Source organism: Gallinula chloropus, assembly GCF_964237585.1.
Source record: "Gallinula chloropus genome assembly, chromosome: 7".
Lineage (NCBI taxonomy): Eukaryota > Metazoa > Chordata > Aves > Gruiformes > Rallidae > Gallinula > Gallinula chloropus.
The window spans coordinates 25,221,014-25,247,413 of NC_140092.1; the positions used below are offsets into that span (position 1 = coordinate 25,221,014).

Here is a 26,400-nt window from a genome sequence, read left to right on the forward strand (position 1 = left end):
GGGCGGCGCGGGCGGGCGCGGCGGCTGCGGCGCGGCGATTGGCCGGAGGGGTGGAGTGAGGATAGTGAGACCCTTGCGCGCAGCCAATGAGGCGGGAGGCAGCGCAAGTGACATCAGCGGCGCGATGAGGAGACCGGCGCCTCAGCCGGGCGGAGCTAGGGCGGGCTCAGGGGGAAGCGGGCACCGCCCTACTTCCGGCGGGACGGGAAGCAGAGCCGGCTGGCTCGCAGGGGAGCGGCGCGTCTCGCGCTGCCGCCGGCCCCGCTTCTTGCGACCGCAGCGTTACCCGCCGGCGGGGGGGAAGGGGAGGGTAGAACTGCGCCAGGCCCGGGGGACCCGCCGCGGGGGTGAGGGAGCCAGAGGGCGAGTGGCGGCGGGGGGGGGGGGGGGGGGGAAGGCCCCTGCAGGGCCAGGGCCTCCACCACGCTCCGACCTCCCACCACCTCCCGCCCCCACCGCGCCGCCCGGGTCTGGCGCCGAGGACGCGCGTTGCAAGCGGCTGCGGGGCGGTAGGAAAGGATGTACAAACGTTTATTTGCAGAAAGTTCCTCAGGGGTGACAGTAGCTTTGGTGGGGTTAAGAGGAGGAGGCGGCCGGGTGAAAAGGAGCAGCCGCGTACAGTGTGAGCCAGCAGAAGCGACGGTTACAGGCAGGAACAGGCCTCAGCCCCATGCAGGCACAATGCAAGTCCGTACAGGCTTTAGAAGGGTTAAGTCGGTTTTCATGCCAAATAACGTTTTTGGATAAAAAGGTAAGAAAGGAGTAACATGTAAACGTGACTAAAACAGAAAAAATAAAAGCCCTGTCAGGTACAGACAACATTTTTATTAAAAAGATCCTGAAATCACACCTGTCTGAAGCGTTACACCACCGCCCATCTCTGCCCCAGGGGGAATTAGTAGTGTTAAGCATCATTACATATCAAAAAATACAACTCTGTTTTACACAACATAGTACTGGCATAGTCAAAGTACTGTGCCGAATTATAAATAGTAAAATCAGGTTTTAAAGTATCTCAATAGAAAGCAACTTATGCCCACACAAACAGAGATATGCACATGTTATAGTTATGTAACAAAAGTTTTATAAAAGGAAACATTTACCCCATGCCAGCTTGAATTACTGAGGTGGGATTCAATACCTACCATGAAGACTGACAGTTCGTTTCTTTAAATATATGTATTAGTCTCTGGAAAAAATAAGACAAAAATTTACTTTCACCAGAATACAGGCCGTTCTCCACTGGCGATCCGTGTCTCCCTCGCTGACAGACATCGGCCCTGGAGGAAGCGGCTTTGTGAAGACCTTGCAATACAAAAAGGAAATGGTCCGCTAGACTTCAAAGTTCAGTCGGCTTCTGCTCAGGCGCAGAGGGATCCCACCCACTGCTTCTGCCTGGAGTAATCTTCATCATCCGCCATCTGTAATTGTAGACAGTCACATCTTCCACTGTGACTCAAGGTGCAGCGACAAGTAGAGAAGTGCTTAGATACTCAGTCACTTCAAATACACTTGTCAAAGACTGCTTCAGTGCATAATCAAGTTGAAAATCCTTTTACTGATCATAATGGTTTGTCAATAACTGTAACACCTATAGTGAGGAGGAAAAAAAAGGCACAGTGTATTAAAAATACAAAACATATGAAAATCACATTTTAAGCTGATATTCTGCAACTAGTAGAACATTAAAAAAATGAAACCCACTGCACCTGCATCAGCAGGTTCTCCCTAATTTCTTTCTGAGAAAGATGTCTGGATCGGCACAAAGTTCTGAATGTTTGTGAACTGGAAAAACTTGCCATTACTCAAGTTTAGTTTTGTCATCTGTGAAATACATACTTAACAGTCACTTGAAGAGCTCATTTGAGAAATTGCAGTTGCTGAAATCACAATTGGACCACACCCCGTAGATCTATTGTTAAAAAAAGGACTGGTCATACTGGAATCATCTTTCTGATTCACCACTTCGGGTGCCGAATTCCCCCTGAGCACAGTTTAGTACCACGTTTTACCTTTTAGTGAGTGTTTGAAGTGATGATTAAAAACACAGCACCAGATTCTTTGTGAACAGTTCTAGTTGCCTTCGGTTTAGCTGTAGGACTTCATTTGGGTGCTTTGTCAATTCTTTTACCCTAGCTGTTGCACTGTAAGCAATCCATTAAATTACCTACGCACGTTACCTGCATAGCTTCTTCCTGTACTCATACATGATGACACAACCGTCCATTTATCAGTTGTCGGATTATAATATTCCACTGTTGATAAATTACAGGAGCCATCATCTCCTCCGACTACATACAAGAGACCATTTACAGCACAAACACCTAAGACAAGGCAGGAAAGCGGTACCCAAGTTAGCAGCCGGCTTGCTCCAACCCCCCTCCCACAAGCAGCAGAGATCCAGGAGCACGCTGTTCACACCAAGCAGTATCACCCGGCCTTTGACAGCAGCGGCCCGGCATACCTGCGTTCCGCCTGCACATGTTCATGTCGGCAACCTGCTTCCACGTACTGACAACAGGATCGAAGACCTCAACGCTCTTCCTTACCAGAGGGCCGTCGTGACCACCCACTGCATACAGTAAATTGTTTAACACCCCGACACCTGCAAACACAGGGAAACGTGCAAAATCAGCCAGACAGAATGGTCTGACCGACAGAGAGGGGAAACAACAAACCGTGTGTCCACTAGCACAACTCCTTCAGCCTGTCAACACTAAGGACTATTTGAGAAAGCCTTTGGGTCAGGATGTGCTAAGCAAACTACAGCAAGACAAAGATGAAACGTCTTGCTCGCTCCCCTACCATGTTGCAGCACACAAGGACCAGGCTGTTCTGCAACAGAAGATTTTGAGAGTTCGGGGCAAAACAACAACAACAAAAAAAAAACCAACCGTGCAGGAGAATGAGGGTTGCTGGAATTTGGGAGTAATCAGAAGAGTAAATGAGACAAGCGCACTCAGCCAGCGTAACAGAAATCTGACAAGATGCTAAAGCATAAGTGAATTTCTTTAGAAACTAAGGAGGGTAAAAGCTGGATGGACAGAGTCAGGGATGTTTCCACTGAAGTGTCAGAATAGCTCACGGCTCTATGAAATAAAAGCCAGCACTCACAGCGAGCACCTTCCTCGCTGCTGGAGGAGAACACCAGGGTACCGTGAACCATGCTTTGGTTATCAGAATACCCCAAAGGACACTGAAAGGGGTTCCTTTACTCCCCAAGGAGTAAAGGGCAGTAAAGATAAAGGTCACAACCAGAGTTTATCAGACTGTGAGCCTGGGGTGAAGGAGTAACTAAAGCTGGTCTGCGCCTGCCTGGTAGGTAAGGCAGACGGAGAGACGGTTAACAGGGGAAGCAGAAAGGAAGGCCTCTCTTTATTCCTCACTTTAGAACGCACCGTCAGAACCCAAGCACCACAGGTTTCAGAAATGTAAGCATTTGGGTTGTCTCAAAGCTTGCAAGTGGAAGTACACCAGGAAATCTAATAGGTGTTACATTTCAGATTATGACACTCCAAGCTGAGAGACAGATTTTAAAACATGGTTCTTAAAGGGTTCCTTGAAATGTGCACAGCTTAAAATCTTTAATGAAGGGGAACTGCAAATATAAATACAAAAAGATGGGTTCAGTCTTGCAGAGAAAAAGAACAAAAATATGCTGGGTTAAAAGAAAGACCCCTGAGACTTTAGTAGTTATCTGAAGTATCTTTGAAAACGCATTACTAACATTGTATGTAAGAGACATTCCTATACGGGGAGAGAAATGATTCCTCCTGAAATTACTACATCATCTTATTAAAAAGACAGATTTAATAATTAAAGGAAGAGTGAAGGAAACATGGAGCAGTTAATTGATATTGCTGATCTGAAAAATAGCCTCTTAATAGGACACTGCTTTATAAATCACACTATGTAATGCTCCATCAGTAAGTACATTCACTACTAACATTTCCTAATATCCTTCCTGGTTAATTTAATTCCCCTTTTATCGCTATTATTTCCAGCGATCATGGCACAGTATATAGTGAGACAGCTCTTCTTTTGCCCACTCCGATCACACTTTATTAGCAGGGATAATACAACATTCATCTTTTGCAGCATTAAACATTGCAGAACCAGAAGAAGGGCTAAGAGTGTTAGTATATAAATGTATGATGTGCTATAAATCCACCCCCCAACCCCCCAGGACTTTCTGAATAGTTACCGACCTTCCTATTCCGCGTGTAGAGTTTTTCCTCTGCCACACTGCCATTTTTTCTTTGACAGCTTCTTATTTTTGATAGTGTCCTCCGTTCCTCTTTGATGGTCCATTTTCCCTTAATCCCACACCCAGTTTTTCCAAGTCCTACCTTATTCCTTGTTCCTTCCGCCGGTATCCTCTTGCTGCCGTCTTCTGAGTTCTCCTCTGTTATTTTCTTCCCCGCCCACTTGTCAGGACCCTGTCTCATCTCACTCATCCCTCCCAAACGGCCTATATCTGGATCTGAAGCTCCTCATCCCAATATGTCCCCGTACCGATCAACTGAGCAGCAGCTGGTACTAAAGGAGAGTAACTGAGGGTTAACCTCTGAAGTAGGAACAGAAGAGATGGGCTTAAGTTCCTGGAGATGACCACAGATCCACAGGCTTAATACAGGCACACCATTCTCTGTCACTGGCACCCGTGATGCCACCCAGGGCTGCTCCCAGCCCAAAACGTTCTGGGGGGTTTTGGTGTTAGGCCGCTACAGCCAAGCTCAGTTAACAGGCATGATTTCAACATCACCGCCCGCTCCCGCCCCCCACCCCACACAAAGACAGCTTCTCAGGGATTTAAAGACGGCACAGAACAATGCTGGTAAGTTTACTTGGTTATGAGAATCTGAAATAACTGACTACATTTACTTTTCCTCTCTTTTTTTATCGGATGACAACATAAAAGGGAGCAGAGTGTTAAGGAAACAAACATTGTCCCAAACAAGGGAGTGTGGGAAGGGGAGGAAGAGGGGGAAGGGGGGTGGAAAACCCCAGCAGTTAGTTCTAAGGCACTAAATTTCAGAGTCATAGAAGTAATTCAACATTTAAAAAAATAAATCTGAAAACATCTAGGATATAAACAGGTGACAAGCACACCGGTAAGTTCACAAAACCAGGCAGTTTAAAAACCCCAGCAATGCTGAGATGAAACAGGCATGCAGGCAAGCTGCGAATGAAGCCCTCTCAGCCCACCAGCACTATTTGTCTCTATCACAATACTTATAAATCTTCCCAGTTTATATAAATATTTTCCTCAAAACTCACCAATGTTCCAACAAGAGTACTGAACAGTACCCTTACTGCAGCTCTGGCCAGTTTTTAATCTGGAGTTTACTTCCAAGATGCCCAGACAGCCAATGTTTTCTTCAGATAGAAGATATCATGTTTCCCTTGTTAATGCCACACAATCAAAACATTACTTGTAGCAGTAGAAGACACACCAACTTGCTGATTTGCAACTGTATAATGAAGTATCACTTAATTTTAGTAACGATTTTAACACTTGCCTATTTCTTTTGAAATAGCTTGGACTTAATTTAAACACCATTAAACAGATTAAAAACTGTTCAGACTTAATAAAGAATAATGGAAGGCAAAATGAAAAGTTGGGATAATTATTAATCATCTACTGAGCAATCTAAAAGTCCAATTTCATTTGTTGCAACAGAACTCCCCACTCATGAAACACATTAATGCAGCCACCAGTAGATACTTGAAGGGTGTTGCTAAAAAGCACGAGTGAGCACTTGGCAAAAAGAAAAAGTGACTTAACTAAAAACAGTAAATGTAGAAAAAAAAAAAAAACATGCTATTTGACTTGAAAAAATCCATGGGAACACATCTAGAGAAATCAAACAACTTCTGCAAGTTGAGAAAAACTGAAATACCAAAAGACAAATAGAGGACAGTGAACAGCAAGTGAGACTTGAGCCCACAGTATAAATAGCTAATGAAAGTGCAAAAGTCAACTCAGAGCTGCGGAGGCACCTTTTCATTTAAACAAAAATCCCACAGGAACTTCCAATGTCTTTACAGAGACACAGACATACTCCAAATCACAAGGAAGGGAAAAAAAATCCATGGAAAGGTAAAGAAGGGATTTTTAAGATTATAAGGAAATAATGGATGTACCTTGGCTAAACGATAAGGAAGGGTAACATGTAGTAGCCTATACGTATCCAAATGATGCAACACCAGGTGAGGAGAATTACTGAAGATGAAACAAAGGGCACATAAGTGAGAGTAATGGGATGAAACTAGGAATAAAAACTTAAGAATGAACAAGGACAGAATTTCCTGAGGCAAATCAAAATGCAGCACAAGTCCTCCGACGAGGTGGGAAGCTACTCACAGTTCACACAAAGTCAACCAGAAACTGCTACTGGAAAAATCAGCCCTACAGCAGCAAAGGGACATCTTGAAGAAACGACATTTCTTTCACCCTGGCCATCTACTTCAGCACTTAGGAGACATGAAATCGACTCCCACAATCCATGCGTGTTAGCTGGTATGCTAAAAACATCTGCAGTTACGGGAAGAGGTGGAATGTGGAAAGCATGGCAAAAGGAGGAAAGGTGTTTACTGTTGACAGTCAGACTCCTTCTCAGTGGGACAGTTTTGTGTTTATAATCTGTGCTGTACCAGCCAGCTGAGACTAGAGGAGTCCAGCAGGCTCAGGCTTCAGCTTACCTTGCATATTTTCAGATACATTTTAAACCCACAAGTGTATTTCTCTTACAACGATAGTTGCTCCTTGTCCACTCACCTGCTCCGCTCCGTCGAGTGCTCATTTCTGCAACATAGGTCCACTCGTTTGTCGTGGCATCATAGCATTCTACAGAGCTAAGGCACTGACGTGACGCCCCATCATAGCCACCAACAGCATACAGTTTACCTAGAAGGGTAACCAACAGACACCAACACGTATCAAATGCACGTAGGCTACACTGGTGACAGGCTGAGGAGAGGTCATCGGTCTCTGAGTTTGCTACTAATTGCTACCCCTCACCTGTCAGATCTTGAGCTTCTGTTTTGTAAATAGCTCAAGACAGGACATTTCAGTTCTTGACATTTTTTGGGATGTAAGAGACAGCCAGGATCACAGAATCACAGAACATATGGGGTTGCAAGGAACCTCAAAAGCTCATCTAGTCCAACCCCTCTGCCAGAGCAGGATCAACCAGACTAAATCACACAGGAGCACATCCAGGAGGGTTTGAATGTCTCCAGAGAAAGACTCCACAGACAATCTGGGCACCCTGTCCCAGGGCTCCATCACCCTCACAGGGAAAAAGTTCCTCCTTACATTCCCATGGAGCTTCCTCTGCTCCAGCTTGCATCCATTGCCCCTTGTCTGTTGGACATCCCTGAGCAGAGCCTGGCTCCAGCCTCCTGACTCTTGCCTGTTACATATTGATAGACATTGATGAGGTCACCCCTCAGTCTCCTCTTCTCCAGGCTAAAGAGGCCCAACTCGCTCAGCCTGTCCTCATAAGGAAGGTGTTCCACTCCCTTCTCATCACCTTAGTGGCCCTGGCTGGGCTCTTTCAAATAGTTCCCTGTCCTTCAATTAAGAGGCCCAGAACTGGACAATATTCCAGGTGCAGTCTTACCAGAGCAGAGCAGAGGGGGAGAAGGACCTCTCTTGACCTACTAACCACCCCTATCTAACACACCTCAGGACGCCATCAGCTTTCTTAGCCAAGGGCACATTGCTGGGTCATGGCCATCCTGCTGTCCCCCAAGACCTCCAGGTCCCTCTTATCTATGCAGCTCTCCAACAGGACAGTCCCCAGCCTATATGGGTACTTGGAGTTATTCTTCCCCAGATGCCAGACCCTCCACTTGCCCTTGTTAAATCTCATTAAACTTCTCCCCGCCCAGCTCTCCAGCCTGTCTAAGTCTTCCTGAATGGCAGCACAGCCCTCTGGGGTGTCAGCCAACCCTCCCAGTTTTGTGTCATCAGCAATCTTGCTGACTGGACAGTCAATTCCCTCATCCAGGTCACCAGTAAATATATTGAATAGCACAGGTCCCAGCAACAAACTCTGTGGGACTCCATCAGATACAGGCATCCAGCCAGACTCTGTCCCATTGATCAACACTCCCTGGCCCTTTTCCTTCACCCAGCTCTCAATCCACCTCACTACTCAATCTTCTAAGACCACACTTCCTCAGTGTAACTGCAAGGATGCTGTGGGAGACAGTGTCAGATGCTTTACTGAGGTCAAGATAAGCCACAGCCACTGCCCTACCATCACCTATCCACCTGGTTATGTCCTCACAAAAGGCTATCAGATTAGTCAAATATGGCCTCCCCTTGGTAAAACCATGTTGATTGCTCCAAAAAACCCTCTTATCCTCAATATGCCTAAAGACAGTACCGAGGATAAGTCATTCCATCACCTTTCCAGGGACAGAGGTGAGACTGACCAGTTTGTGGTTACCAGGTGCTCCTTCTTGCCCCTTTTTGAAGGCTGGAGTGACATTTGCTTTTCTCCAGTCCTCAGGCACCTCTCCTGCTTCCCATGACTTCCCGAAGATGATGGAGAGTGGCCTAGCAATGACTTCCAACAGCTCCCTAACTCCACCTTCTCACTATCCTCCATGGCTCACCCCCATTTGCATCAGGAAGTTACCATCAGTGCACTGTAGGAACCTCCTGGACTGGAGCAGGTGGCTGTGCCAGCCTTCCAGCAAACTTCTAGAGAGTTACAATCTCCCATAAGAACCAGGGCCTGTGAGTGTGAGGCTGCTGTCAGCTGCCGCAGAAGGTGTCATCAACTGCCTCCTCTTCAACAGGCGACATCTAATAGGCACCCACAGCAGTATCCCCATGCTAGTCTGTCCTTTAATTCTCACCCACAAACTCACAACTCATTCCTCATCCACCCCTGGACAGAACTCAAGACACAACGAGCAACTCCACCTCCTTTCCCTTCCTAAAAAGGACATGGCCATCCATGGCCACATTCCAGTCACGTGGACTATCCCACCAAGTCTCTGTAATCACAACTGGAATATAACCCAACAAGTCCAACAGGAACAACATGAGTCAAAAGCTTCTAATTGCCTAGCTGAAGTACAAAGGCCCTCTGCCATGGTTTTATAATCAGGAATTGTTCCAAAGCAAGCCAATGCCAGTACCTCTGGCAGTGGAAGCACACAAATTGGCTTCCTAGAAATATAAAAAGTTCAGATGAAAATTACATTTTCAGATCAGCAAGAGCAGTGGCTCCTACACAGCTAAAACCCACACCTAAAACTGTTTAAGGACCCAAGTGCCAGCCCAGGTCTGTGTACTGAGCGCGACATCCAGGCTGTTTACTACCCAGCTGATTCGGAAGTCAGCAGCTTTCTTGACACTGTTCTTGATATTATCCCCAGCATGCAGCCAAAGTCAGTCACAGAGAGCAGAGCTGACAATACCACAGTACTACATGGCTAGAGATCCATTTAGAAGGTCATTACTTCAGTAATTAGGCTCTCCAGCTTTATGAAGGTGTGCAGCCCAGAGCAAGCACGCTTAGAGATCTTTTCCTCAGTTTGCCTCAGGCATAGATGAAACTCAAGAAGCATTTCCAACCTCCCTGCTAAAAGCTGGTTGAAACCCAGGAGAATCTGAATCGGAAGGTTAATCAAAAAATAAATCTGAAGTTATCTTCAGTAGTGAGAAAGCTTCACAGTGTGAGCATAATTCCTCCCCTCCCTTTTTTAATATAATTTGTCAATTTACCTCCAACAACACCAACACCAACACTGCTTCTTCTTGTGTTCATTGGAGCCACATGAAACCACTCATTAGTCTTTAAGTTGTAAACTTCGACTGATGATAAACCTACAAAGACAACATGATATTTGTTTTCACTATAAATCCAGGTGCAACATATTGTCTGTCTTCTAGAAAATTCTTTGTATCTGAAAATCCAAATTATTGCATTTTAAGGACTGTTAATCGTGGTGTGAAAGGCACAACTGGTGCCCATTAGCCAGTTACAGTCCTCCCATTCTCCGTGCCTGAAAACAGACAAAAGTTTTTGTGGAACTCTGAAAATCTCTTCCCTGGATTTTTATCTTTCTTTTTAACCGAGTCACACTGGGCTCTCCTGCACATGCTGATCATCTCTGCACAAATGGTTTAATGGATCTGTGAAGAGAATTAACAGTATCACAGAACCGCAGACCATCCTGAGCTGGCAGGGACCCGTAAGGACCATGGGGCCCAGCTCCTGGCTCCACAAAGGCCCAGGTAAGTGAGAGATGGCATTGAGGGCATCGTCCAGACACTTCTTGCCCTCAGCCCAGCTTGGGGATGTGACCCTTTCCCTGGGGAGCCTGTGCCAGCATCCAATCCCCCTCTCAGTCCAGAACCTCTTCCTGACACCCAGCCTAAACCTTCCCTGGCACAGCTTCATGACATTCCCTCAGGTTCCATCCCTGGTCCGCAAAGACAGGAGTCTATGTTCAAAGCCCTTCCCACAGGTCAGAGAAGGCTGCCTGTATTCCCATTTACACTGCATGAAAATGCAGAGGTCTATTTCATATGCAGCCAGGACAAAAAGAACAGGTAATTTTTCTGCTCCCGTCTCCCATGAGTTATGGGCTCCGGCTACAGAGGATATGCCAAAAGGAAACACTGTCACAGATTCACTGGGTCATTCAGCCTGAACTCTTAGACAGAGCAAACAGTCACTGTTCAGGTCAAAGGACGCAGCCACTGAAACACATTCCACAAGATGCCAGGCCATGTTCATACTTGGTTTCATCTCAGCTACCTGGAAAGAGACATTCAAACTGAACACAAGCATGTCAAGAGTCAAAGCCAGACAGTGGTGCACCAAGGCAGATATACCTGTACTCCCATCAAATCCTCCCACAGCATAAAGAAGGCCATTTAACACAGCTGCTCCCAGTGTGCTTCTCCTGTCCTGCATATTGGCAACACTTGTCCACTGGTCCTTCACTGGATCATAGGAATCTACTGTGCGAACTCGCAAAGAGCCATTGAAGCCGCCAACAGCATAAACCATGCCTCCCATGTACACCATTCCTAGAGTGGGGAAATGAGGAGGGAAGATGAGCCTTTTAGTGTCTTTGACAATTAACTTTATTCCCTAGTCCCTGAAGTGTGCAGATCCTCGATACACAGTATTTTACTAGTAAAATTACACATTATTGTAACACATTAATCTATACTCTGTATCTATGGGAGGTAATAAGGCAGTTTATTCTGGAGATTACAAACCAAAGCACAAATTAGTATCAAATTATCAATCTTGTGTTCTTCCAGAGTAACAATTCAGATTTTTAAGGCTGATCACTGAAGCAAAGGCTTGGCCCTTCTCAGGTAAATATCATCAGGAGGGTTCCAAAGCACAGCCGATGCTTTATATGGGTGCCTCAGTTCTGAAGCATTACCAACCGTAACAAAAAAATTAGGCACCATTTACCTGCTCTACATCTTCTGGAAGGCAGCTCGGCCACCTGATGCCAGCGTTCTTCTTTAAAATCATAGCACTCAACACTGCGAATTGCCTTTGGTGCCTGTCCTCCAACTACCATCATCAGCTACAAGACAGATAATAGTATTTGTTAAGTCATTTGTGTGTATGAGCACCCAAAAGATTACAAAGGTGTTGAAAAAACAAAGCAGGCTTCTGTACAAGGAATAATCAAAGCACAGTTCTGCTAAATAAGAAATATATGTCTTGCAGGCTGGGCACGATTCAATTTTTTTAAAAACACTCAGTTTGCCATTGTGTCCAATGAAACACGAGGCAGAAAAGCACGGAGCAGTTAGAACCTAGGTAGGGATCCCATGAATGAGGCAGGTCCTGCTGTCTCTTCACATCCTACTCTGACCTCAGGTGGGAGAATTTACTGTCCAAGAAGTTCAGTGGAACTGTGACCATCCATCACAGGACAGCCTGAGCTGATCCCCTTCAGAAACGTGCTAAGTGAAGCCTCCTATTCCATCACTGGAGCTGCCATAATAGTACTATGAAAAAACGCCTTTACTTCACTGGGAAGAAGACTGTATCTAATGCTTGCTTTGTTTTCTCCTATAATGAACACGGGGCAGTATTTAGCTAAAAAAAAAAAAAAAAACCCAGTGAAATGGGTCACTCAGACACTTCAGTCTTTACTTTGTTTTGATTGTTAAAAAAAGCCAAACCAGGCTAACTTCCCCATGCTGGTGTTATTTCACAAATGGTGAAGCACTTACCAAAAAGTATTTCCTGGGAGGGGAAGCAGCGGTAGCAGCGTGTGTAGATGGGAGGCTAAACCTTCTGTACCAAAAGCAGTACAGAGCCAGAAGTCAATCCCTTCCTCCATTTCTCATGGCAAAATTCTCGTACAGAATAACTATTTCACTGGAATACCCCAAGTGACAGTCATGCTCTCATGAACCTTTTCACATGGCACTTGAAGGAGTAAGTACACTGCAAAACCAGGGGGCTTACTTTGGGAAGGCTGGCAGGCGTTCGCAACTTCGTTCGAGTGCTTTTCATCAGTGCTCGTTGCTCTGTTGGCAGCAAGTGATACTTCATAGCTTCAATGAGGTAATCTTTGCAAGCGCTGCTGTTCTTAACCAGTATTTCCTCTTCGACTCTCTGTTTATTGACAGAAGTTTAACAACATCTGAGCACATTAAGGAAGCAGAGCACAACCCGAAGTGTAGTCTGCGTTACATCACTCAAACGCACATTAACCTGATTTTTTAGACACAGATTTGTGTGAAGACAATACGCAGTCACTACAGGAAAAAAAAATAATCAGATGTTGATTCTCTATTAGTATGTGGAAGAAACATTGTTAGGTAAAGGTAAATCACTTTTCTTACAGTCAGGCACATTTTTTGACTTTACAAATACAGAGAGTATAGAACACTAGGCAGGGGAGTAGTGGAGACTCATTTAGGAAGCTAGCAACCTGCCCCATGACAATGAGAAACACGACAGCAAAAAATCCCAAAAAACAAACCTAAAGAAAAATCCCCAAACAACCTGTACAAAGGGGAGGAAATGCACTTCACCACAACAGAGATTCTGAAACAAACACTTACCGACCTACTGCTAAACCTACTAACCAATGGTAACAGCGAATCCATCCTTTCAATCTAAAATATTTAGCCTGATGCCAAATATTCAAAATCAGTGCATAAAATTTGAAAAAAAAGTACCTGAATGAGATAAAGGAATGTTTCCTTTGTCATTAATTCCTTATCATCTTAATAAATACGATTCCGAGGTGGAAAAATTCACTTATGAATACAATCTCGTATCAAAGATTGTATTACAATTAAATCTAACCCGATTTCATTGAAGTAAATCATTTAAATTGCTAGTGTGATACACCAACTAGTCAGACAGATAAACTGCTTAGAGATGACATACTCTACATGGCGATCCCTCCTGCCTCTCCATGTGTATGCAGCAGTGACTGTCTCTGATGTTACAGTCCGTAACACGCCGCATGAAATTGTTGTTTAAATTTAAAATTCTCCACCTGGCATTAAAATGAAACCACAGAAATGTTGATGACGTGCAAAAGAATGAGTATTCCTTTTTTTGCTTACCTGAACTAAATACTCCCGGGAAAGCAAAGGCAGCCGAACATGCTCCATCAGGCGTGCCATTAGCTCCTGCCTTACATCTTTGTCATGGTTTACCCACGCTATCACTGCTTCAAATACCTTCCAGAAAACAAACAGATGCGAATCCCTTCATTTACAAGTTCAGAAGTACAAAAATACCCGCGTGTCTCCAAAAATACCCTCTGCTTATACGAAAATCCCTAACATAAGAAAAGATGGCAGCAGTTACAACAGGTCCCATTACTTCCGTAGTTATCCACCAGGAAAGATGCATTACTCAGTGTCCTCCTATCCCACTCCTCCACTGGCATTCCAGGATAGCTGTGCTACACTGACACTACGGCACCATCGTTCAGCGGACACTGAAACGCCAATAGAGCCGGGTAACCAAACACCACAGTGGCAGCAGTATGAGATTCTCCTACTTTCCTGCCTTCCTTGGAGAACCAACCTGCCCCATCACCACTCAGATGGCTTCTCATCGCTGTCTCTTATGAGGAGAGGCAATCCCAAGCCTAATGTCCCCTCTATTTCACTGCAGCTCATCCTACACTAGAGCGTTAAAACCTTCATTAGGCTCCCCCGACCCTCCGGGTGTTACAGGAACAGCAGCACCACTTCACTGGCTCCAAAGTCCTTAGAATCAAAAGGTTAACAACACGGAAGACTACCTGGCCAGACAAATCAGTATTCCAGTATGCTTTTGAACACAATTTCACCTCACTTGAGCAGAAACGTTACTATAGCTAAACATTCCTTGGGGGGAAAAAACCCAGCCCAAACCAAACCCTATTTTAAATTGATCACAACTGGGTACGGAAGCTCCAAATCAATACAGCCACAGCCTTAAAACCATTAGAGGCTCAAACTGATGCACCAGGCCTGCTGGAAATCACAGAGATTCAAAACCAGCTTTAAAAGGATGAGCTCAAGCTAAAGGTGAGTCAGCACCTCGTTCAGCTCAAGCCCAGTTGCACCAAGCTACCCAGCCATCTGCTCGGCAACCCAAATTTGTTCCGTTAGGTTGTTTGGCCCACACACAGAATTTCAGTGCCTTTGGGGGACTGCTGATGTTCAAGTTAGTAGATGGCAAACACTTGCTCTTCAAGCTATTTTTGAGTTAGTAATCCCTTGGCAAACCTAACTCCTGCGTATGTGACTCACAGCATGTGTTCTGTTTGTTCTGCTTGAAGATGAGAAGGAATTTCCATTTAATTTAGTTTCTATACCCCCATACCCTCCCCAAAGAACAAAGGGTTCTGTGATTCAATGCAGGTTTAGGATTTTTAAGAGTTGAGATTAACTTTCAACATCAGACTGACAATATCTTTGGGAAAAACCCTTTAACGCTTCTGCGAAATCCCCTTTAAACATGAACACAACATGTGCCCAATTTCACCCAAGGAAACAAAGAATACATCCCAACAGGAGCAGGAAGAGCACATCCGCACTCTCACCCAAAATGACAGACAGAACACTGGGTTAGGGATGGTCTTACCTTCTCTTCTGAAGCAATTGTGAGTTTGTCACTCGATATAAGACTGCACACCTGCTCTACACCGAGATTGAGGTATTCTTCACTAAGTACGACATCAGAAAAGTGCTGTTCTGTTTGAAGGAAAAGAAGTGCTCTAACGTACAGTGCCAACTGTGTCCCACAACAAGCATCAAAGCAGCAGGGGAAAACAGGGGAAGGCCAGTCAATACACATGCATGATTAGAAGCAGTACCTCAGAACCCTTTACACAGGTTCAAGCTTGGTCTCACAAACAGCTTTTATACTAAAAGGTTCGTTAAAATGATTGAAATATTAAAACACATAATACTAAAAGTAGCCATCGTGGCTTATTCAGCCTTGCTTCACACCTCAGGACTTGCCCTTGACAGTGACTTCGATCCCATTTTGCTAACTTTGTATGCACAAATACAGCAAAAAAGATTCCAGGAAAAGAATGCGCCCTCACTGCTGCTGACACACAGGTTTTAAAACTGCAGGTCAATGTAACAGTGGCTGATTCATTAGAACTAACCAGTGGGTTTGCAGCCTAATGGAGGTCAAGTCAAACACCAGGTCCAGGTTCTGTTGCATCTCCCAGAGCTTACCAAGGTTGTAAATCATAACTACACAAAAGAGTGGGAGACACTATTCCAGTTGGAATGGTCTTACAACAATGATCTAAGTCCAACTGCCTGACCAATTCCAGGCCGACCAAAAGCTAAAGCTAAAGAAAAGACACCAGCAGTTACACCTCCTATCATTTCTGTATTTATCCACCAGCTAAAGCTTTTGGTCAATCTCATTTGGTCCAAATGCTTCAAACACCAGTGAGCTTGCGGCATCAACCACCCCTCCAGAAAGCCTGTTTCGGTGTCCAACCACCCTCTTGGGAAAAAAATGTTCTCTAATGTCCAGTTTGAACCTACCCTGGCGCAGGTTCAAACCATTCCCACACGTCCTGCCGCTGGATGCCAGGGAGAAGAGCCCAGCGCCTCCCTCCCCACATCTCCTCCCTAGGAGGCTGTAGAGAACCATAAGGTCGCCCCTCAGCCTCCTTTTCTCCAAGCTACACGAGTCCCAAATCCTCAGCTGCTCCTCACAGGACATACCTTCCAGCACTTCCACCATAAAAGTATTGCTTACTACACTCTCTAGAACACGTGGAAGATGTGTAATTTTTCCTCTTTTTTTCCCCCTCAATACCTCAACCTAAAGCAAAGCAACCTGACAAAATGCAGTGTTTCCACTGCAAAGCTGGTTATTTCCTTTTCCCACAGAGCATGTCTCTGTCAAAGCCATCATTCAGTTACACAGTTGTCCTTATCCTTCCTTGAAATCACTTTAAGCCATGCAGTTGCTTAAGCAGCAGCTACATCTAGTGAACTTACTTCCACTCCCTTCTGCTACTCTTAATAGAAGTCTGGAGAAACAACTACCACTAGAAATTTAAGAATTCACAGGAGAAGGAGTAAGTAGAAAAAAGTCATCAAACAAATTAAAACTAAGTAACCTTTTGAAAGACTTTTCTATTGCTGCACTAGTGCTGCTGCATTTAAGACTTCATGCTTGACAAACTTCCTTAAGCTGTTAAAAAATGTTAAAGATCAAGAAGTCTAAATTTTTCAGGTAAGCTGTGCACAGTTCAACAGCTTTTTTCTCTTTTTTTTGCACTGTGTAAGAGATTAGGGTGCTTAAAAAGATAAACCTAACAAAATAATTCATGTTCTTCACCAAGTTCTGCACCCTGTTCCTTGAAACAAGCAGCACAGATTGCTTCAGACAAAAGTTCCAGAATACACACGGAAAGTGTGATGATGAATCCTTCTCCTGTAAAGATCTCATTATAATCGTGAAAGACCAGAGACCAGTAGCCACAAGGATGGCATTTTATCTTAACCATGTCTCCCTGAACAGTGTTTTCGTGGGATGCAGATGAACCCTGTTAAAGTCTGGACTTTAACCCCATCCCTGCAGTAAACCCTGCAGTGTCACTGAGCAGCACACTCCGCATCTGAACCGAACGCGTACTTTAGCACTGACTGGTTTTCAGTTCATATCCCCGCCTCCTGATGCTGAACACGATGATGAGGAAAGCCACAACCTATCTACTCAAACCATCCATTTTTCTTTAATCCTTCTCAGTCTTCATTGCTGTTTAAAGCAGGCAGCCCCTCATTCTGCTGGCCGTCCCGCCTGGCAATCGACAAGCCCCCTCCGCTCCCAGCATGACCCTCAGAGGGACAGGCAGTGCTTCCTGCAGTACTGCAGACAGGGGCAAGCAGGATAAGGAGAAACAGCATCAGTGTTACGCCACCACCATCAGTCCCCCACTTCTCAGGGACCTTTACGGGCTGGTTTGCCAGGCTATAAATGTGCAGCTTCCTCAGTTTCTGAGGCTTGTTCACTGTTGAACCCCATGGTTTGCACACAGCAAATGCAAACTGGAAAAGGTAATTCGCATAAATTCATCTCATGATAAATTCCAAATTCCTAGTGACAGTGCTGCTAAACAGCACGCCTGGCTGTACCCAGAAGCTAATTCAGGAAGCAAGGGGAAAGGGTAAACAGCACTCATCCAAATCCAGGCAAACCTGCCTTTCAGAAACCTTGTTGCTGTTCTCCATTGAGGAAGCTGATCCAACAGCGGACCACATCCATCAGGGTATGATTCATACACTGGAAATACCCAGCTGACTTTACAGATCCATACACAAAAGCCTTCTACGTTAAAAAAACCCCAGTCATTTATGTTTATGGTGTGCTCTAAGCAGAAGAGACACAACCCCTAATGGAATGCGAGGCCTACTTTTGCCTTCATGCAAGGAAGAGAGCTGTAGAAGGAAATCTGTATGAAGTAGATCGCACTTGAACAAGAACTAACACTCTTACTGGATGTCGGCCTCTGCGCTTAAAGCATAAAACAAAGCATGGGACCAAGCAGGAAAAAAGGAGAAATTAAAACAAATTTCTCCATCAACAGCTACAGGCTCACTTTCTCAAGCAATAACCAAGGGAAAAAACATCCTTGGTTGAATGAATTGCAGAGAGAGAGAGAGATAAGAGTAGATTGCTACCTGAAGTTTAGTCATCAAAAGGGGTAAGGTGAAATCACTTGTTTCTTAAGAACCAGATCTCTTGTTGTCAAGGGGACCAGCTTAACTGACTGATAGATGACCTTTTGACAGAAGCCAATTGAAATTACCAATTTGAAATTAACAAAGTAATTAGTAACTGAAAGAGAAAAATGAAATGTGAAAACACTAATTAAACCTGCCAACAGCAATTTATTCTGAAGATAGAAGGTGTGTTTTTATATAGAAAAATAATGACTATGAAATTCAAACTTTTTGCTTCCTTTTAACAAGAATATCAGCATCTCGGAAATAATGCATTTGGTTCTAAGAGTTCCAAAGATGCCAGCTAGATCCTCTTTTTCCAAGGATTATGAGAGAAAAACAGTATTTTATGTGCATGCGCATGTTTGCATTCTGGGTTAGGACTGATATTACCCTGTACCATTGCTCACACCCTGAAAACTTCCATCATCTGGAGACATCAACAAAAATAATGAAATTCATGATGAAATGTTTCCTGCATCTGTCCCTTCCAAAAAATCTCAAATTAGCTTGGCATTAGGTAGCAAACAGTTTTCTTCATGAAGGTCTCCTGGGCAAGCAGGCAGAGAGAACTATCTGGCTGAAGTTTTCCTGACAGAATACTTTCTCTTTTTCCCCCAAATCAGAATTTTCCACACGGTATGCAACTCGACAAATTTGTACTGGAATCCTGCCCCACTTCTTGCCACTTTACCCAGCCATCGAAGCCAGCTGGCTCCAGTGCCAGGCAGCCTGGAAATAAGCTGGTTTAGGAGCTGCAGAGGCTCAGCTCCAAAATTCTCACTTCCTAAGCAAGTAGAATCCTGCTTCTGTATTATCAAAACTGAAATCTGCCTTTGAAAAAAAAAAATATCCCTTCCATTTTAGGACATTTCTAAAATATCTGTTCCAACTGCGTACGAAAAGCAGATCTTCACATTTCTGCAACCGCCAGAGACGGTTTCTGTCTGAATAGCTGAAGAGATGTCCTTGCCTGCCCTGTGCGAGTAGGACGGGGCTCTGGGGACAAACTTAAAGGACAAAAAGGGAGTCCTTAACAGCATGAGAGGAGCTAGTAACAAAGTGCTTGGAACACAACAAGTGATGCCAGCGTGCAGAGCACAGGAAGGTAACAGGAGTGGGAAGTGCATGGCTTGCTGGTGTTTCACAGGCGCAGCAGCAGTCAGAGCCTGAGCTGTTTGTTTTGCCCATGGAGTCTTGCTTTATAGGCACTATAGCTTCGTGCCATTCAGTGGCACAGGGTAAGGAAAGCTGTACCCAAAATCTGCATGGGGTGTTTTATAAACGACTAGGGATTAACGCACAAGCACTATTCCACTCACGTACCTATAGTCAGGTACAGCCTTCTCTGGCTCCATTGCCTTTTTATTGACTGGAACAAACAAATACAGGAGCAAAGGTGTGCTCGAATTCCCTCAGGCTAAAAACCTCTCAGAGAATCATGGTGGCCAAAAATGAAAGCCTGTATTCCACAAAACAGATGATGGAGGACTGGCATCATTCTGATGCAGTAATGCTACAAAACGAGATGGAACCTTCCAGAAACATAACTTCTTTCCAATGTGATGATTTCTTGGTTTAGAACAACACAGATCACAAGAGCTTTGACTGATCTAAGCCTTATGCCTGCTTTAAGGAACGATGACAGTTCCTCAACCCGGTGAAACACTTATCAAGAATTTATTTTTAAAGGTATTGCTTCGATTTCCAATGGCACATTGTGGGGTTTTTGGCTTAGGGCAAAAAAGGCCTTTGGTAATGGCCTAATGTAAGTCACTGGTCAAGCACAAACCCCAGTCTTTGATTACAGAGGGACAGACTCCGGCACTGCCAGCTGGAGAGCCAGCGGGAGCCAAGTGCTGCAAAATGAAATTTTAAAATAAAATCCAATTTACTTTTATGCTTAAATCGCTGCTTTAGAGAATGCCATGAAATTCATAGCAGCCAAGGTAACAGAAGTGTAGCAACAGACGCTGCTACTCAGAATAGAATTGTAAGAGCGGTTCTGCTAAGCACATCCTTCAATCTCATGCCTGCAAACATAGGCTAGAATAGCCTGCAGAAGACACGCACGCTTCCCAGTCTAGTCTGGGCTCAAAGTTTTAGCACTAAACCCAAGAACGCTGCATCCCCCATCAAGTACCATGCAGCAATCCCTGCTTCACAACTTCAGATTGCTTAACAAAAGCTTCTTCAACGATTCCTCAGTGTGATGCTAAAAGCAAGGAGGTTTGGCATGCAAAGCTGGGCCTCAAAAGAAATTTCTTCCACAGGCAATCCAACTTTCCAAAGCCAGTACTGGCCTACGTGAGGAGTGGGAAGGATTACATTGTTGTTGGTTACAGCTAGGAAGTATCTCAGGGCCTAAGCCCTGAGCAAACGTGTTTCTAACCCAAGGTATCTTTTCATCAAAAGACTTTACCCATCTACCCTCGGGCTGTGCGGAACACTACAACAGTAGGATGCACTGTATTCTCAGGAAGAACTGTTATCTTGTGAAAACCATCTAAGACTCCCTGTGATGTATCCCAGACTAAAACTGTAGATGACACATACTCTTTGTAGGAATCACCACACCAGAAAGATGAGAGGCTTCATCTGTGCAGAGTCCTTGACTGCACAGCTGCAACAAGACGCGGGGCAAGGATGCTTTCCGGAACACCCTAAGAACCAGTAACATGGCAGGAAATTTAATTATGACAAAGGCTCATTCCAAGTGATCCCTATCAACTGTGTGATCACTCCACAGGCACCACAGGTGCACAGAGATTAGTCTTATAAATCAGAGAAATCTCAGGCTGCTACAGGAGGGCCAACCCCACCAGAGGACCATGAAGCTCAGATTTCAATTAAAGGTGGGTTCCAGTTTCACTTGTCTAGTAACTTCTGACCCACATCAGCATCCACTGTTGTCTCCACATGCCATCGTTGTCTCTAACAGAAGCATCTCCCTGCCTCTTTTTCCTAAAGATGAAATAGGGAGTGTAACAGCACACAGACTGGGAGAAGTTACACATCCAGATACTCCTCATTTTCTCTAGCAGGGAAATATTCTGACTGCTTTTCCAACCTAATAATCCTCTTCTGCACTCATTCTAGTGCCTGGAGCCTTAATCCCGAAAGGTCTGCTCCTCAGAAGCTCAGCTGCACGTGACAAGGCATCATTCCAGAGCAGCACAGACACATTTCTATGGCTTGGATTTCTGAGAAACGTATTTTCAGTCATAAGGAACAAACAGCCTCAACAAATGGCAAAGAGCCACGTGAGAGAAGAACAGGGGGGCAGGGAGATGAAGCTATGGTGGCTGAGATACGGGCAGTAAGCAGCTTGGAAATTCAAGAGGAAAAACACTGCCCTGAGAAGGTACAAAGCTATTCAGAAGAAAAACAGGGAGTCAACAGGCAGAAATCCAGAAAGACTTAGGGTCAGCCCATCCCAAGAAGAAATGAAGGCCAAGTCTTCCTCCCTGTGTGCTCTGACCAGGGGTACTGGGCGTGCTGGTGCTCGCAAGTCCCACCGAGGAGCAACAAATAGTTTCCTCCTTCTTCCCACTTGTCCACACCCTGCTTCCAGAGTCTCTCAGAGCACAGCAAAGGATCCCCCAACAAAATGAGACACAGAGGGAGGGTGACAACCTGGATGAAGCTCCTGTGCTCTCGGGCACGTTTACCAAACATTGCACTTTAGGTTACCTTCTATGTCTAGAAAGCCACCTACATAAACACCAGCTGCAGCACCCGAATGGAACCGTGGCTGTTGGGAGGCAACTGAAGGTACCAAGGTCAGAGCAGACGTGGGAAAAATAATCTAATGCTTGAAGTTCAACAATCGCTGTATGGAAACAGGTTCCCTGAAGTTTTAAATGCCTGACCATGGACTCCAGTTAATACAGATGCATGAAAGGTCACAGCCACAATAGCTTTTGGATCTGATGTTACGCTACTCACAGACAGAAAGATGTAATTAGAACTTCCTGCACAGCCGCCTAAATACCCTTGTGGGAAGTCGTTCGGTCACACGCACGTTCGGATTTCTTGGGTAAAGGATGCATTACAGAAGCTTGTGCTTCCAAAAGCAACCTGAAGAGCTTTCTTCTTTTTTCTTTCTAATTTACATCTGAATAATTTGAATGTAATTTCGCTGGATTAAACACTTGTGTGTGTGACTAATTCGTACACCTCATTGCCACGGAAGACAGCAACCGTGGATTCTAGTAACAGGTATCCAGTCACAGGAGTTCACTGTTTTTGGTTTTTTTCCCCAAAACATCCTTTCTTGATAGTGGTACTGTAATCTCCTGGAAATTGGTTGGGTTTGTTGGGTTTTTTTTTAAATAAATCTATAGTGGGAACCAGATTTTCTTTTTAGGAGTTAAGGCAACTGAAAGTAGTCATCCAAATCCTTTTTGTGAAGTCTAAAATTAGTCAAGGCAATAAAAACCATGCTGTTATTTGGATCCAGACATACAAATTGAAGCACTTAACGCTCTATATCAGGAAAATCCTCAGGTTTAACTCTGTACTAATTGCTAATGGTGCTAATTGGTCACTGCGCATTTTAGAAGAGTTATACAATCATATTTTTTTTCTGCAGCCATATCAGGATACTTTGGTTCTGTCTTTTCTGCACTGTTCCCCTACCAAGCCTGACAGAGTGCCATGGACGCAGGGAGGCAGCGCAGGGAGCGCGATGCAGCGAAGCAGCTCACACCCTGACTACGCACAGCGTATTTATCTGAAGAGTAAGAACAGAGTGTACATTACTTCAGATTTCACCACACAGATACAGCGAAAACACAGTAGGAGTTGAGCTGGCAGCTCACAACATGGGCCAGCTGGACTCCAAGAATATGACAAGAAAAAGGGAAGCATAGACGAGGAAAGCACTTTCTGGAGGCATCTGACAGCAAGGGAAGGTGGTTTGATTATGGAGGAAAGAGGAGGGCAGCTCTGAGCACAGAAGTAATGTGAAATGAAAGATTCAAGTGAAGGCAGTTCTGCTGAACCACAAAAGACAAAGATGAGAGGCTTGAATTTGATCCAGGGGAAAAGGAATATTGCAAGAGTAGTAAGATGATGTAAGCAGACAGAGAGGAAGTTAAGACAGAGAGAGATCGATATTGCAGCAAATAGAGCAAATATATTGCAGGGAATTAGAGCAGATTTGGTGGGGGGGAAGAAACAAACCAGAGGAATACGTAACTAAGTAGCTGAGAGGAAGCAGCCGAGGAGAGTTGAATTGGTCAAGGTTACGATAACTTTATGTCAAGCAAAATGCCCTCAGGACAAGAAAGCCAGCAGCAGCATCCTGGGATGCATCAAGGGAAGTGTGGTCAGCAGGTCAGGGAGGTTCCTGACCCTCTGCTCTGCCCTGGGGAGGCCTCATTGGGAATAGTGTGTGGAGCTCTAGGCTACGGAGATGCCTAGGGGATGAGAGCATCTCTCTCACGAGGAGCTGAGGGACTCAGGGCTGTTTAGCCTGGAGAAAGGAAGACTGAGGGGAAGCTTCTCAATGCTGAGAAACCCTTGAGGGACAGGGGTCAGGACGACAGGTCAGTCTGTGTTCTGTGGTGCCCAGGGACAGGACAAGGGTAAATGTGCACGAACTTAGATGTAGGAAGTCCCACCTAATCATGAGGAGGAACTTCCTTCCTGGGAGGGTGGCAGAGCCCTGGGCCAGGTTGTCCAGAGAGGTTGGGGAGTCTCCATCTCTGGGGACAACCAAACCATGTCATCCCGGATGCTGTCCTGTGCAGCCTGCTCAAGGGGATCCTGCTTTGGCAGGGGTCAGACTGGATGAGGTCGCTGGCAACCCCCATCATTCTGTGAATGATGGGAGAACACTGAAGGGACCAGTGGCAAAGACAGACAGGGAAAGATGTTTAAACAGAAAGCAATGCAGTTTGGCTAAATGTGAAGAGGAAATGAAACACCCAAAAGACACTGAAGACAGGAAAGGATTGGTGACTGGCAGATGGTGCACCCTGCATGGGAAGAGGCATACCTGGAGTCACACCAAGCCTCAGACAACCCACAACTTCTGAGTTGCAAAAAATACTTGTCCTATTCTCTGAATATTCACTGCCAAAGCTCTATCAAAATATACTGCTCTGTTGGCTAGTAAATTAAACCCTGTAGAAGAAGGGGTTTTGCTCCCTACCAATAGCTTCCCTTCAGTAGTATGTGCTCAGCTTAACTCCCATCAGTACCCCAAGGCACTCCTTCCAGTAAGATCATTGCTACTTGAACCAGTCAAAAGGCTTTGGTTTGGTTATAGTGTTGTGCTACAAACCTACAAGCTCACAAAAGATCTTGCTTAGTTTTTAGTAATCTACCTTATGCAACCTTTCCTGGAGCCAAGGGCAGTCAGAGACGGCTGTAATCCCTTACAATAAAAATATTTAGTAATACTACCTCTGCAACTATATGTGTATCCATTTCCAACAGCAAAGCATGTGTTTGGAATATAATGGTGGGGGGGAAGTATTTCAGTCTTCACAGAGTCCCAGAGAGGCAAGCTGTAAAGATGTTCAAATCATCTGGCTTTGCACATGGATGTGATTTAGCTCAATCTAAATCAGAAGTCAGTCTAACCATGTGGGGTTTTTGTCCACAGCTGCCTAATAGCGGAGAGCCTGCAGCTTCCACAGACAGCTTGCCTGATCTGTGCTGCTTCTTGACGTTAGATTTTTCCTTATTATATGAAATGATTTTTAAAAATACCTCATAGATTAAGCTGACTCATTCTCAGTCATTTTTACACACCTGAAGATTTGCATTCCTGCTAATCATCCTAGGCTTTTTGTTTCCTGACAGAGTGCTCTCTTCTCTCTTTGTCATAGGTCAACGTGTTCTCGTAGCATGTTCGTGTTGGACTTCTTTGGGTTGACTTCAGCCTGTTCACACCCATCTTAACATTCAGTTTAGGGGTTTTTTTCTACCTGAGGCCTCACGAGCACCGAGAAAAAGGGAATCATCATGTACTACTGTCCTCCTCAACACTACTGGTACTTGACTGCAGAATCAGAACTGCGTTTTCATTCGCAGCAGCGAAGCAAGAACCTAATTCTCAAAAACATCAAGACTCGACATGAGCCAGGCCTCTTAAAGACTGTGCTACTTGGTAGGATAACCATGACAATGAGCTTTCAATAATACAATTAAGAATTTCATGAACATTTTCCCTTGACAATATGAGAAACAAACCAATGGCAAGTAGTCATTACAAGGAAGGTAGAGCTATATGGTTACGCCAGAATACACACCTCTGCCTACTTTGTGTCAAGGCAGAGAAATGAGACTGGGGGTAACCTTTAGAGCAGGAAATTTCGGGGCTTGGGCTAAATGAATAGGGTTTTCAGAAGACAAGTCAATAACACACTAGCACATTTATTCCTTCTTAGCCAGTACAGAGCAGGGAACACAGATAGCCCTCATCATCTTTCTCCCCTCCCCACCCCTGTACTTCCTAGATTTTGGCTTGTGGTAGTTGCCAGAATTGTAATTCTTCTTTCCCAATTTCCTCCCCTAAATGATGGTGCAAAATTTTAAAATGCAAGCCATCTTTTTTCTGGATTAAAACTCACTCAGACCCTGTATGCCATGAAGATGCTGCCCCTTCATGCTTACTGCTCCAACCAGGAAACTTTATTTCTCTTACAGACACTCATATCAGATGCACCATCTGCCAGGAAGTACCTGTCTGCAATATCCTGGATAAAATCTGATCTCCTCTGGGTAGGCATGGAACCCATGTGTGTGTACCCCCCATCCCCGCCCCCCAGATACCAAGCCGTATGCTGTACTAATGACAACTTGCCTGCATATGTGTTGGCCTTGTTCAAGAGATCTGTGCAGGCGTGCATGTCAGCAAAAGCACGGATCCCCAGACAGTTGATAGGATGAAGCTGGGATTCCAAAAACTCACAGCAAGTCCTCTTCACGTCCTGCAGTTGCAAGAGACCAGCTGCTGGGAGCAGTACCTGCAAGAAGCAACAGGTAGTTAATGTCCCAATTCAACTCTGAGCTATACAAGAGCAGTCTCAATATTAATAAACAAAACAATCCAGGAAAAAACATTATTAACACCAAGAAGAATATTTCAGCAATATGTAACTGAAGAACTTAAACCCCAACATTAAGATCACTTTACCTCTCTGCAAAATGCCATTTAA

At 44.8% G+C, this 26,400-nt stretch overlaps 1 protein-coding gene across 1 annotated transcript in view; it reads right to left on the reverse strand.

The window, feature by feature from the left end:
* Positions 1–608: 608 nt before the first annotated feature.
* The window catches only part of KLHL2 (kelch like family member 2), a gene marked incomplete at its 5' end in the record, with an annotated part of 61,990 nt that continues 36,198 nt past the window's right edge, over positions 609–26,400 (reverse strand). Inside the window, 11 exons of the mRNA XM_084266989.1 lie at positions 609–1,591; positions 2,181–2,324; positions 2,465–2,605; positions 6,782–6,910; positions 9,752–9,853; positions 10,868–11,065; positions 11,466–11,583; positions 12,480–12,629; positions 13,595–13,711; positions 15,111–15,220; positions 26,046–26,208. Of these exons, the coding sequence (XP_084123115.1) occupies positions 1,563–1,591; positions 2,181–2,324; positions 2,465–2,605; positions 6,782–6,910; positions 9,752–9,853; positions 10,868–11,065; positions 11,466–11,583; positions 12,480–12,629; positions 13,595–13,711; positions 15,111–15,220; positions 26,046–26,208 (1,401 nt within the window). The 3' untranslated portion in view covers positions 609–1,562. The remainder of the gene's footprint in view (positions 1,592–2,180; positions 2,325–2,464; positions 2,606–6,781; positions 6,911–9,751; positions 9,854–10,867; positions 11,066–11,465; positions 11,584–12,479; positions 12,630–13,594; positions 13,712–15,110; positions 15,221–26,045; positions 26,209–26,400) is intronic.